This window comes from Botryllus schlosseri, chromosome 2 (assembly GCF_051294905.1).
Source record: "Botryllus schlosseri isolate E-star chromosome 2, Bs_hap1, whole genome shotgun sequence".
NCBI classification, from domain to species: Eukaryota; Metazoa; Chordata; class Ascidiacea; order Stolidobranchia; family Styelidae; genus Botryllus; species Botryllus schlosseri.
The window spans coordinates 25,508,953-25,521,491 of NC_137237.1; the positions used below are offsets into that span (position 1 = coordinate 25,508,953).

The window sequence follows — 12,539 nt, forward strand, 5'->3', positions numbered from 1 at the left end:
CAATTTAGCCATCGAATATATCTCTACGTCTACGTTTCTTGTTTGACGTAGTACCTCCCCGCGCGCCCTTTTTAAGCTTTTTCGTGGCTTTTCGTTTACGACCCCCGATCGCGGTATCGAGAAGCTGTAGACCTCCTTCTTTACTCCGTGATATAGCGGATTGCTTGAACGAGCGCCCGGCCACCAAATCTTTTGCGATATTTGACCCGGTACGGAGGATTTGTTTCCCCAGTATCTTGGAGCCTTTTGACACTAGAGGTAAGACCGCCCGGCCTATGGTTCGAAAAATCGACGCGAGTCCGCTACCGCTTTGCCTGGACCCCCGGTAAAACCCGTAATTCCCAGCTCCGGTCTGATAGTGGTGCAACACGGCTTCTCGGTCACAACAATAGTGCACTTTCATAACGACACCCTGAGATGTATCGTGAGGTCCAAACCCGAGATGTCCAATAATTCACCATACTCGTCCCTTATATAGATGCAGAAATACTCGAAACGGTCGAGTCTGACTTTGGCGTAGTATCGATTTTGAAATATATGGTTTTGTCGCTCCCCCTCGTGTAGCGCAACGACTCTTAGCAACGGGACCAAAGCGTCACCCACCGGCGTCGACTCGATGTCATTGCAGTAGATAAAAGCGTAGAGGCTTTCACGCGACTCACGAACAAAGTTTATCTCCATAAGAGCAATCTCAAGACCTTTACAATCCATTCCGTGGGGTAGGGTAAATACGGGCCCGTCACCGGTCAGTGTTTGGAACGTCATCTCGTAAGTGAAGGGTCAATTCAATGTCACCACATTTAAGTTCTTTTCCAAGAGAATCTCTTATGCTGATGCGTACGCTACGAAAGCTGTTGGCATCGGCGGGTAGGTAAAACGGTTTCCTGAATGATACGTGCTGTCGTTTCATTTCCGGTACCGTAACGGGGATGATTCGCAGCAGTCTGGACATATAATCACCGACCGGGAGATGGCGCACGCAATCGCAATATATAAATAAATACTGAGATTTTACTATCGACGAGGTATACCACGCATCGAATTCAATGTGCTCAACCTCGCGTAATGAGATCGGAACCTCTCCTTCCTCCGCGATGATGTCGTCAATATCGTATCTCTGATGCTCGTGTATGATACGGTAGTTACCGAAATTCGCGTAAGGCCCGAGCGTAGATGTGAGCAGAGAAGAATTCGGTGGGAATCCCTCGCATACCAATCGATTCTGGCTGGGCGTAAAGTACCAGTGATAGCCGTTCACGAGTTCCTCGCTAATTCTTTGCATTAATTGATCGACATTATCGAAATCTCCGGTGGGTAACTCATAGACTTCGGTGACGTCTTTGACAATCGTATTCCAGAAGCTCAAGGTCGTGGTGGGTTCTGTGATCACAATTCTATCTTGAAAATCATGGCTGAAGCTAATTTCTTGAAGAGCGATCTGTTTACCCTCCGATTCGATTTCAATCGGTAATTCAACCGTGAAATCGGGTCCGCTCCCGAATATCGTGATATAGCTCATAACGCTTTGACGGCTCCTCGACGGATCAGTAGGGTCACTGTAACCGGAGCTGTTTTAAACGCGATAGGGTTATTGTTCTTGTCACGAAGATATACTCGTATATTTCGAATATTACTCTTGGCCAGGGGAAAGAAGTAAGGCTTATCATACACGCAGTGCTGTATTTTTCCTTCTTGCGCGGTCACCGGAACGCTTCGAAGGAGAGGTACTAGCTCGCTGCCGAATACACGAGGTCTGATCAGATCGGTGTATATATAAATGGTGTCTACATCTTTCACGATGGTTTTCGGTCTGATTAAGAACTCTATTGGTTTTTGTTTCTTCAAAACATGATGTTCCACTGTAAAATAACGCGGAAACGTGTCCTCGATGCTGGTGAGACGCGGACCCGCACCACTGATTTTTTTGACCCGTATCAAGGGCTCGTCGGCCTGTGGAAATCGACTCTTGAGATACCTAAAGCTCAAGCCGAACACGCCACCGGTATATTGCTTGATTGTAATTTCTTTCTCGTATCGCAAGCGAAACTGTTCCAACAGATCCGGGACACTGCGATACTTGCCGGGCGGTATGTAATACACGTGACGATGCCCGCTGTCAGAAAATTCGATACCCGCACGCTTGTGGTCTACCGTGAACGTGGGCTGGAAGCTTACTGGGAACATGATCTCAGCAAGCGATGCCTCATATCTTTCTGTATCATATTTTAACTCGGAGAATAGTTGGGTTACAAAATCGTTCGCGGTGTTAGCCTTAAAAACGCTCATTGAAGAATTACTCGGTAAAACCAGAAGAGTCATCCTCGTCGGCGGTTTGGAGAGACAGTACCCTAGTTAACGAAGATATATCCGTCTGGGTTTCGGTGAATAAGTTATACACAGTTACCCCCACGATAAAAAGCAGTATCGCGAGCTGTAGAACCACCAAAGGTATCCGTAACGTACCCCGCTGCGATAAATCCATGATTACCACGGTCGAGTCACCGTCTCTGTTTTATACAAAACTGTCAACGTAAGAGTCCATCGATTTTGGATAACCCTCCCAGCGCACTAGATATCTCCGCTTGCGCCCTCTACCGATCACTCTCTGTATCGATTCTACGCGATAGACATCGTCTTTTTTATCGATGGCTTGTAATTCACTTTCGTAGAACGTTCCACTAATCACGTCCCCGTTATAATCTCGGATGGTGTACGTAGCGGGGCTCCCCAATTTCCGTGTGTGTACGTAAAATATCTCGCGAGTCCAAGATCCCGCAGTCCCTTTCGCAAACGTGGCACGTCGGGTGGTAATTCTCACTGGTTGATCGACGGGTAGCTTGGGTGACACCGGAGGTCCGGTTCCGTTGTATAGTCTATCGAACACCAGAGACGCGTTGCTATTGGTAACCTCCGACGGTCGCATTAAAATCGCGGTGTGATACGTTTGGTTATAGCTCTCTGCGATATCACACAACACGTCGATGTAGCGATGTGTGCGGTTCTTGACAAAGTAGCGATTCAATATATTGCGGGTCGTACGAATTACCCGCTCTACGACGCTAGCCTTAGTATCAATGTTGGTAAAAAAGTGCTTGACGTGGTTGTCTCTAAAAAACCTCTGTATAACCGACCCCGTGAATTCTTTCCCGGCATCAGTCTGAACGACGTGTGGTCTCTTATGAGCGAATACCTGGTTGAAGCCCTCGATCATATCTATAGGACGCTTTCGTTTCGTGGCGTATAAAAACATATATTTCGAAAAACAACAAATTGACACCAACACATAACGATAGCCATCATTGCTACTAGAAATATTAGACAAGTCCATGAGGTCACTCTGGATCTGAATAAATGGCCCGCCGACGATCGTCTTTTGTCGTTGAAATTTGCCTGTATACGGATAGAATAGGGTGTAGCTATCCTCTTGTTTCAAATCCTTCTTGTCGGGGTGCAAGTATTTACCGCGATAGCTCGCCGGGGCTTTGATATCAAAATATTTATCCTTACTCGTCATCGTCGTAGGCCGTCCACGACCCGTAGAGCTGGGGCGGCTTCCTGTTAGCTCGACGGCTACGTTTGATGATCTCTTGCAGTGGCGGTGATCTTTTGGCTATCTTGCTTGTGGTGGGGGTACTTGGAGACGACGGGGCTTTCGGTGTTACTTTCGAGGTGACCCGACCCGGCTTCACTTCGTGCAGTAATTCACGGAGAGTGGCTATCTGATCGTTCGTGAACCCGTTGGAGGTGTCGGTCATCTTCATCTGAAGAGGCTTGTCGATCTGACCCCGTTGACTTTTATACTTTGAGATGGCAGAGTTATACAAGGACAATTTCTTGTCGGCCGAAACGTCCATAGTCAAAATCGCGCTGATCGATCGGTCCAACTCGGAGTTCAAATCAGTCGCGTTAGAGGGAGCTAGAGGGTTAGGCGATATGATCACTTTTTTGAAATTCATTTTTTGCCAAAAACAGATTTCAACAACGATGCCGCCAAGGGGAGGATTGACAAGATACCGCTAATAAAACCTCCTCGTTGGGTGTTGGCGTGTAATACACGTCTCTTGGTCTTCAAGCTCAACTTTTTACTTGTCAGCTTTCGAATTTTGTCTTTATGCGGGTGTAAATTTTGTATATGGCGTTTTGACAGTCGCAGATTGCCGTTCAAAACATTCACACAGACTTCACAAAATGCCTTCACCAAACCGGGCGAGCTCCCCAATAATATATCCTTCCTTACCGCGGGCGACGCCTTGGACAGAAATTTCAAAGTCTCGCCGTGCTTCTTAATATAACAGTGACGTTTCGGCAGCGATTTGGTCCGAGCCATTATGAATATAGTGTCAAAGTGCCGGCACTTTCGCTATTTATAGTGGCGTGTACAACACGAGTTCATCCCCAGGAAACACCCCTGTTTTAACACGACTAGAATCGGGTGTGGCTTGCGTCAAATCTATAAAAAGGTACCCGTGAGCGTTCTTTGTCGCATCGGCATACGCATCAACTAGAAACTTGGAGTTACCAGGGTACATTTGCTTGCCAAGCACTCGAATCTGAGATCGATCTCTAGGATTACGCATGATAATCAAATACTGGGTGCTGAGACTGAGGTCCCTCGATCTTTTGGACTGGAAATATAAATTTTGGACCGCGAATATTGTGGTCACCGATTTATGATTCGCGTAGACTGTAAAAAAGGGGGTCACCCTGTCCGAAAATTCCATTTTATCGTCAATAATTAATAGAGTAGGACAGGGGCGGCTTGTCGCCAACTCATCCAAAATGGAGAGATCCGAGTAAAACTCAACACCTTGCAGCTCGTCAAAGGAGTCTTGGTAAGCCGTATAGCAATAGATAATTCTTTTAATTCGCCCCTTTGAAAGCTGATCGATATTTTTTATGACTTTAAATATAAAAGTACTCTTCCCCGAAAACGACGGTCCTGCCAAAAGACACGCCCTCCCTGTCGAGAAATCCATCACCAAGGCTGTTTTGACACGACGAGACATGTATTCACAAACACACTTCTATATATAACAAGGACAGGTACACGAAAAAATATGGCGATTCAGAGCGTCACGCAAACCGTCCACACAGCGAATCTTACAATGTCCACGAGGCCGTCTTTTTACACCAGAAGCGAGGTGTCATAATCGACACGAGAAGACGAGGCATCATCAGGGCTCAGCGGTGTCCTGGCCAAGGCTCGAGGTCTACGAGGGGGAGGGTAAGGTGATACCCGGCCGGGTGACTTTTTTGTTATGATTTTAGTCAGATTCGGTCTTGGTAGCACTGGCGACTGATGTATGTCTCTGGCACGCTGTGGTGTCGCCACGACAAACGGGGCAGTCAGATTCGGTCTTGGTATCACTGGCGACTGATGTATGATGTCTCTGGCACGCTGTGGCATCGCAACGACAAACGGGGCGTCAACCACGGTAGGTGATGTGTCGACGGATTTAGGGGCGCGACGATCTTCTCCCGCTCGGAGATAACCCTGGTTCATGAAGCGGTATCGGTTAATGTCGTTTCCTTCATGAGTCAAGCGCTGATCGCGGCTCTGTACGCTGCAGGCGGCACGATCGGTTGGGTCTGTGAAGCCAACTTGACGACGATTCAAGATACGGGCATCAGTCAGCAGTCGGCTCGTCACACCATCGCCTTCATACGTGAACACAGGTAGAAACTGCAGCTCCGTCACACACCGCAACAGGTCGTTTCGAAAGCTCATCCATTCTAGAAGACAAAAGATAGTTACACATGTGCCGGGTAATGACTATTACCGCTTGTTACCTGGTCTCAAGGTGGTGGCAATGTGTAGACGATCCTGCAACTCTTTCTTGAAGTGAGTAGTTTGCTGATCGGTCAGATTGTCTTCCAGCAGAATATCTTTCAGCACAGAGACACGATGCCAGTTGGCTTGGGTGTCGCGGTGAAGTCTATTGAGTGAAAGCTGGCCACAAACATGACTAATGAAATCGCTAGCTGAGTTGTGAGTCATCTGGGAAAAAACAAAAATAACACACATATTACAAACTGAAACGCCGCCTTCGAAAACTAGTCGCAAGCGACAGGCGTTGATGATAGAAAAAGCGTTCAATATGGAACAAAATTTCACAGTGAGCACCAAAAGATAAACAATGTATCCCAACAAAATAGTGTCTTCGTTTTAACATGTCTTTGACGTGCCGCCGAAACACTATAAAATAAAATAATAGTAAGACTCCATACTTGTGTCACAATATACAACCCCACCTGTTTTTAGGAATTCCATGCGACTCGACAGGTCTTGTAGCTGAGACGGGCGAGGAGGACGCCAGCAGATTCTTGTGTCTATGAATAAACGTGCCTTAGCAACGACAGAGAGCTAAGAGCATATTTACACACCCCCAATCTCCTCCAAGATGTTTCTGAGTCTTCTCACGTCCATGTTCAAAGCCTCTATCTTCAAGACCTCAGCCAAAAGTTCCACCCGGTCTGCCCCACATTCGTGTCGTATGATCAGGCCAAACAGAACGCCAATCTCAAACTTGTCTTTCTGCTCGCACGGAGGTAAATGATCGTACCCAGACATGTACTCCCGCAGCGGGAAGAATTCTGCATGATCAATGTATTGATCCATCTGAGAATTGCGACAATTATGATTTCAATTTATGATGAATCATAACAGTTTCAACTCACCACGATTCCTTCTATACGCTGATAAAATCTGAAAAGAAAAAACTCATTGTATTATACAATCATGAAACACAATACGCTTTTCCCCACCTGCTGTAAACTATTGCGATGTTAATGCTATCGTCTGTAAACAACACGAGAAAACGAGCACTATTGTGAAAGGTTCAAGATGCATAGAATAATTCGAGTCAACATGAGAGCATAATGTGAAAACAGATATAAAAAAGCAGAGAACATGAACAGTGCACATTTGAAAAAATCATAGTTCCAAGGGTCTCGTATGAATACCATCTGATTCGACTATTCGCTTACAGTAGAAGTGAGACAAGGCCGATCGAAATTGCTCATAGGTAAAAATGGAAGCATTTTTTCGCACAAATCCAGAATTAATATCCCCATGTGGTTTTTTCTCAAACAACACTTTCCGGTAGATGTCAGCAGTCAGTTTGTTTACTTTCGAGAGCCCTTTGCATGAGTACTTATCCTCATTACAATAATAAGTCTTTGCGGACAGACCAACAAAAATATTCGATTGTGCCTCAATTTTGAAAAGACCACTGGTCCGTTGATCATATCGATTACGAGCTTTACAACAGGCACGTTTATCATTGAACGAGAGAGGATTGGCCAAAAATTCATCACGGTGCTCGTCACAGGCGATTGCTGGAAAATATTTGTGAAAATTTTCAAAAAATTCTGCTTGTTTTTCGGGTCGTACAACTTTTAGCAGGCTGTCAGAGGAGATTGCGCCGTACCAGGAATCAGTGTCCGAATATGCTAGTGCGATGGACCGTGGCAGGAGGTAGGTGGACAGATACGAATGGAACCGTAATAAGGCCAATTTCGCATACCCATACACAAAGTACCCAATGTGGTTAGGTTGGTTCCAAACATGTTTTCTCAATTTCATGGACACCTCAAAAATATCTGGTGACAACTCAATCATTGATTTAAATCTGGAGTCATTTACCAAGACCATAGCTTTTTGGCGGTTAACAATCTTGACATCAGAATATTTTGTACAATTCGAGATAGTTTTACCTATACAGGAATTTGCAATGTCTTTATAGAACTGCCCCAGTGGCTTCTGGGACGGGTCATCGTCAGCCCGTCTTCTAGCCTCGGTTATCGTATCTACAAGAGAATTGAAACATTCAATGGGTTCAAACTCGATAGCTTGAAATACCTTAGTAACGATTAACCCGTTCTCGAGATACCACTTCAATAGTGGTGTTATTAACAATGTTTTTGTGGCCTGCAGAGTAGCGATCAAGAATTTCCGTGGCCGTTTCAAAAAACCATGTTGTTCAGCAAATGCTTTCATGTACGGGCCTATATCATCACGACTTACGTAAGCATGTTTGAACAGGGGACAGAACTCACTAAAATGCTCCTTGAGGTGACTAGGCACATGAATATCGACCTCAACGGCCCCAAAAAATTGATCTTTTGACACCAACTCTAAGAGTTTCGAACTTGAAAGGACCCGACATTTCACCATTTTACTGGATTCGAGAGTTTGAATAAAGGCAGCTATATCACTTCGTTGGCGCATAATGACCCATTGACATTCTGTGATGTACTCCAATTTATACCCCACTTTTTGAATATACTGGATTTTACGCTGCGTCGCGGCCCAGCGGGCTTGACGATCCGGGCTGGCTCCCAACTCGCAGCCGTGACCGTGGTGAAAACATCCAAACAGCTCAAGTGCAACAGGCCCTTGTGGGGTCCTATAATACCCATCAATACAAATCTGGAGCAGGCCGATACGATGCTCAGGACCATTGAATTGATGTTGGATTTTGACCCCCCGACAGTGCGCAATGTAGCTTAGCCATTGGTGAGCCATTTTTCCATAGAGCGGTGCCGTTTTTGTCCTGGAGAATAGAGTAAAATCTTCATTAGGTGACCACAGACAAGGATAGCCCCCCGGTAATCGTGAACGAAGAGTATCCAAATAGAGACAGTTGGCGTCGACCCCTAGCACCTGTTCTACAGGTAGAGCGTTATCACCATAGATTTGGGGTTTGATTTTTGTGACTTTAGCCTCTGCATATCGCAATGAAACAACAGAAAGCCCGCCACGTAGATTTTCCCGTATCAAGGTGTGTATATGGCTATACTTTTGATTCAACAAGGTAAATACAGGTGGTATGCTATTAAACATAAACCGTGATGCCAGAGACGGCAATGATATACCGTCTTTACTCATGTCAATTGAGTAACGAGCAAAGAGTTGCTTGTGCTTTGTGAGGGCCTCCAGTAACGGCCCGACATCTAAACTGACATAGAAAGATAGATAGTCACGAAAAGTAGTCATTTTATGTTCTGCCCACTTTGATTGACACCAAAGATATTGCTCATCTGTTATATTAGACCGTTTCAGTTTGTTATAGAAATGTATGTGGTCTGGGAGAGATTTTTCATCCAATACCGATAAATCAGTGAAATAGTTATACGGAAAAAAGGCCTTCGTTGAAGCACAGTTATGACAACGTGTGTACGCATCATAACTTGTACCGGCGCCAAGATACAAGGTCACATCCAAAAATCGAAATCGATTAGTCGACAAGGACATATACGACGTACCCCTCTTAACAATACTGATAGGGTCTGATAAGTACTCCACCAGATATGGGATAATCAAAGGTATATCATAGCGAGACCCATTGAAAGAGAATACAGGTAATTGACTCAAATAATTCAAAAAACGATGTTTCAATAAGGTTGCCGGGCTCATACGCTTGACATCCGGCTCAGCGGTATGCATTTCTTGAGCAATACAATCTAATCGCTCCAACACGTCATGAAATTGTTGACATAATGACTCAAAACAATCACTTTGGATCAATTCAAAACGTGACATCATTCTAGCAACCAGCGCCCCAGGGTCGCCATCACTAATCAGTACTTCTGGGGTCTCGTACCCTGGGTAATTACATGCGAAGGCCACCGCGGCCGGGATATGATGATCTACATAGTGCACATTAGCAGTGTCGTTTGGGGTCGAGCCTTTTTGTAATATACTCTCATAGTCAAAAACCAAGTTATACGGGTAGAAACGAGATGGTTTGGGCACGATTATACCCAACTCGTCCAACGCTTCAAATATAGTAGGCTCAGGCTTGAACATACCCCCACGGTAGTGGTTAGGAATGCCTTTAAAACAATTATGACGTTTGAGATAATATTTTGAACTGAACAGGCGATGACAGGTCTCACAGCTATAATTCTTACAATATAAGTTCAAATTTTTAATATAACATGAATGTCTTCCTCCCTCTAAATGAACGTGAATTTTCAACCCCTCCCGAGCACCGTGCCGTAGTATATAACCGACCCCATCTTTCAATGTATATACACAGATGGATACTTTAAGACATGACTCGACTTTATCTAGGTCGTTCATACACACACCAGAATCAGGGTCCCCATATAAAGCGGAATATTGTGCCACCAGAGAGAGTGTTTTAGATTGTAAGTCATCACCACGATAATTACCACCACAAAGCATAACAGCGACACAGCGAAATATACAATAATGATCGTCATAGGGTACACCATGTCGATTTTTCATTAAATCCAAAACACTATGTGAATTCACAATAGACTTTGGGATTTCGATTGTACTACACCCAATTAATCTGAAGTCAGATTTGTACACGTAAAAGGTCACGTTTGTGACCGCCAAGACCGCAAATTTAGTATCGTCTCTTTGAAAGCGAGCACTCTCGAAGCCCGCGTCCAGGTCTATATCGCTTACAAATTGGTCAAAGTCACTACGATTGGCAATCATTTTAGGTGTATCCAACATAACACCAGCGTTCTCGGACGCATGATAGTATCTCAATTCGCTTGTCTCAACATTATCAAGTATGTGGGCAAAGGCGTAATTGATTCTAAAACCATACTGCTGTGAGACGAAGATGTCCTGTAGATCGTTGATGACGTCACTGGGGTTGCGGCCGAGTATACGGAAATTGTGTAGGCTGCGTATACTGTGCGGTGCGAGTGTTGAGCTGCGAATGGAGTGCCAGTTTTCTTCCACGATCTCGATCAGATTTTCAGGTATACCCAAGCTGCTTGGTTGTGCGAAATCAGACACAATTCTAACAAGGTGTCGTCGCCTAGACATTCTGGAAACAAAAAACACAGAATCAATAACAGCTAGCACAAAACACACATTAATACATATGATATTACAGCATAAGCATGCAATAAAAACATGATAGCACACCAAAACAGTTACACATTCGTATAAAATTTCATGGTGGCTCTGGCAGCTGACATCTCTTTGAGAAAGGCAACTTTCGCACGCATGATGCGTTCCAAGGGTAATTGCATACGCAAATCCTGCCCGTTCGACTGAGATAGTATTTGCGAAATTTCTTGCTCTATCCGGTTATAATCTTGAGTGAATGTTTCATGAGAAGGAAAACTAGATCTCGAAAGTATATCATCCACTTCCCCCAAAATAGTGAACATCGCTTCCGATGGGGCGATTGAGATAGCCTCAACAATGGTCGCCTTGAGGTGCTCCATCATTCGTCTACTGTATTTACCAAACCTCTCACCCCCAGGTCTACGTCTGGATGGGAATACAGGAGGTTGGGCTGGATTTTCTACATTTTCTGGAATATCATTTGCAGGGCTAATCGCATCGAGCAGGTCTACCGGATAACCACCTTCCATCAATTCTGGTATCCCGTTATCAGCCATAGTCATGAGCAAAGATTTGTGATTGTAAGCTCAATTTACACTTACTTATAGACACTGTAGCCACATGACAAGCAGAAGAAGGGACTCAACACAGTTTAACAGTGCCAGCAAAACGCGGGAAGGAATTTTATGACCCTCCACTCGCCTTTTCCCCCAACCATTTGAATATACATACAAGCCTCTTTTTTCTCTCGTGTCATACTCGCATACCCAATTTACACTTACTTATCGACACTGTGAGCCACATGACAATTGGAAGAAAGTACTTAAAACAGGTAAACAGAGCCGGCAAAATTCGGCAAGAAATTTTATGACACTCTACTTGGCTACCACCCTTTTTTCTCCAAAGCATTTGAATATAAATACAAGACTCTTTTTCTCTAGTGACATACTTACAGGCATAATTACATCATGGCATGTAAATACAACCCGTACGAAAATACTGCAACGAAGCGCAAGCTAGATATTGACTTGAAACGGGCTGCCCCATCTCATATTCCAAATTTCGACAATGCCACCAGTTTCTATGGCACGCAAGTCAGCTTCGACGGGCGTGTGCAATTGGCGTCGACCAGACGACATGGACCCAAGATGACTTATATGAAAGTCTTGATCACAGATGGTAAAAAATCTCTACCAGGGGTGATATTCAATGACAAATTACTGGACTGCATCGAAACTGCATACAGACAAGGTCATACTATGACATTCTGTAACATCAAGATCACTGCTGACGCAAGAACTGATGCCCCGTCATTAATCATTGGTCACAATTCTACTGCTACGAAGAGCAAAGCACGCTTACCCTGTCCAGAGATGGTTGAATTCCGGTACGTGTCCGCAGAAGATATCCAAAAAGGCTTGTACGATGACAAGATTGTTAATTACAGAGGTCTCTGTATTGCCACGGATTCTGAATCCATTGGCACAAACTCGGAGAGACAGCTACATTCATATGCACTAGTGAATGGTGACATTTCTGTTGATCTGAAAAATTGGGGTATTATACCGTTATTCACTGCTGACAAATACTATGATGTCACCCATCTACGTGTACAAGTCCGATCTGGCAAACGTGAGCTGTTCTTACAAGACTATTCGCGTATTTGTAAAGAGTGAACTGTTTCATGTATGAAATAAAA

At 44.6% G+C, this 12,539-nt stretch overlaps 1 protein-coding gene across 5 annotated transcripts; it reads right to left on the reverse strand.

Annotated features, from left to right (window-relative positions):
- Window positions 1-4,987: 4,987 nt before the first annotated feature.
- LOC145434311 (uncharacterized) lies at window positions 4,988-12,338 on the reverse strand. 5 transcript variants are annotated; one of them, XM_080311677.1, is made up of 6 exons: window positions 12,203-12,338; window positions 10,590-10,814; window positions 6,679-6,706; window positions 6,385-6,619; window positions 6,253-6,330; window positions 5,832-5,998 (listed from the first exon to the last, which is right to left on the reverse strand). In XM_080311677.1, the coding sequence occupies exons 2-6, from the start codon at window positions 10,811-10,813 to the stop codon at window positions 5,979-5,981; spliced, it is 585 nt and encodes a 194-aa protein (XP_080167803.1). In that variant the 5' UTR covers window position 10,814; window positions 12,203-12,338; the 3' UTR covers window positions 5,832-5,978. The 5 variants fall into 5 exon arrangements, with proteins under 5 accessions (XP_080167801.1, XP_080167800.1, XP_080167803.1 ...); XM_080311676.1 differs by having other exon boundaries at window positions 5,998-6,196; XM_080311678.1 differs by lacking the exons at window positions 10,590-10,814; window positions 12,203-12,338 and adding an exon at window positions 6,766-7,169 and having other exon boundaries at window positions 5,998-6,196.
- Window positions 12,339-12,539: the final 201 nt, after the last annotated feature.

Bases quoted from the DNA above. Each gene is read 5' to 3' on its own strand.
- LOC145434311 (XM_080311674.1), bottom strand. From the start codon at position 6,025: ATGTGTGTTATTTTTGTTTTTTCCCAGATGACTCACAACTCAGCTAGC. The intron at 5,734-5,790 runs GTAACAAGCGGT...TTTGTCTTCTAG, and splicing joins TGCCACCACCTTGAGACCAG to AATGGATGAGCTTTCGAAAC.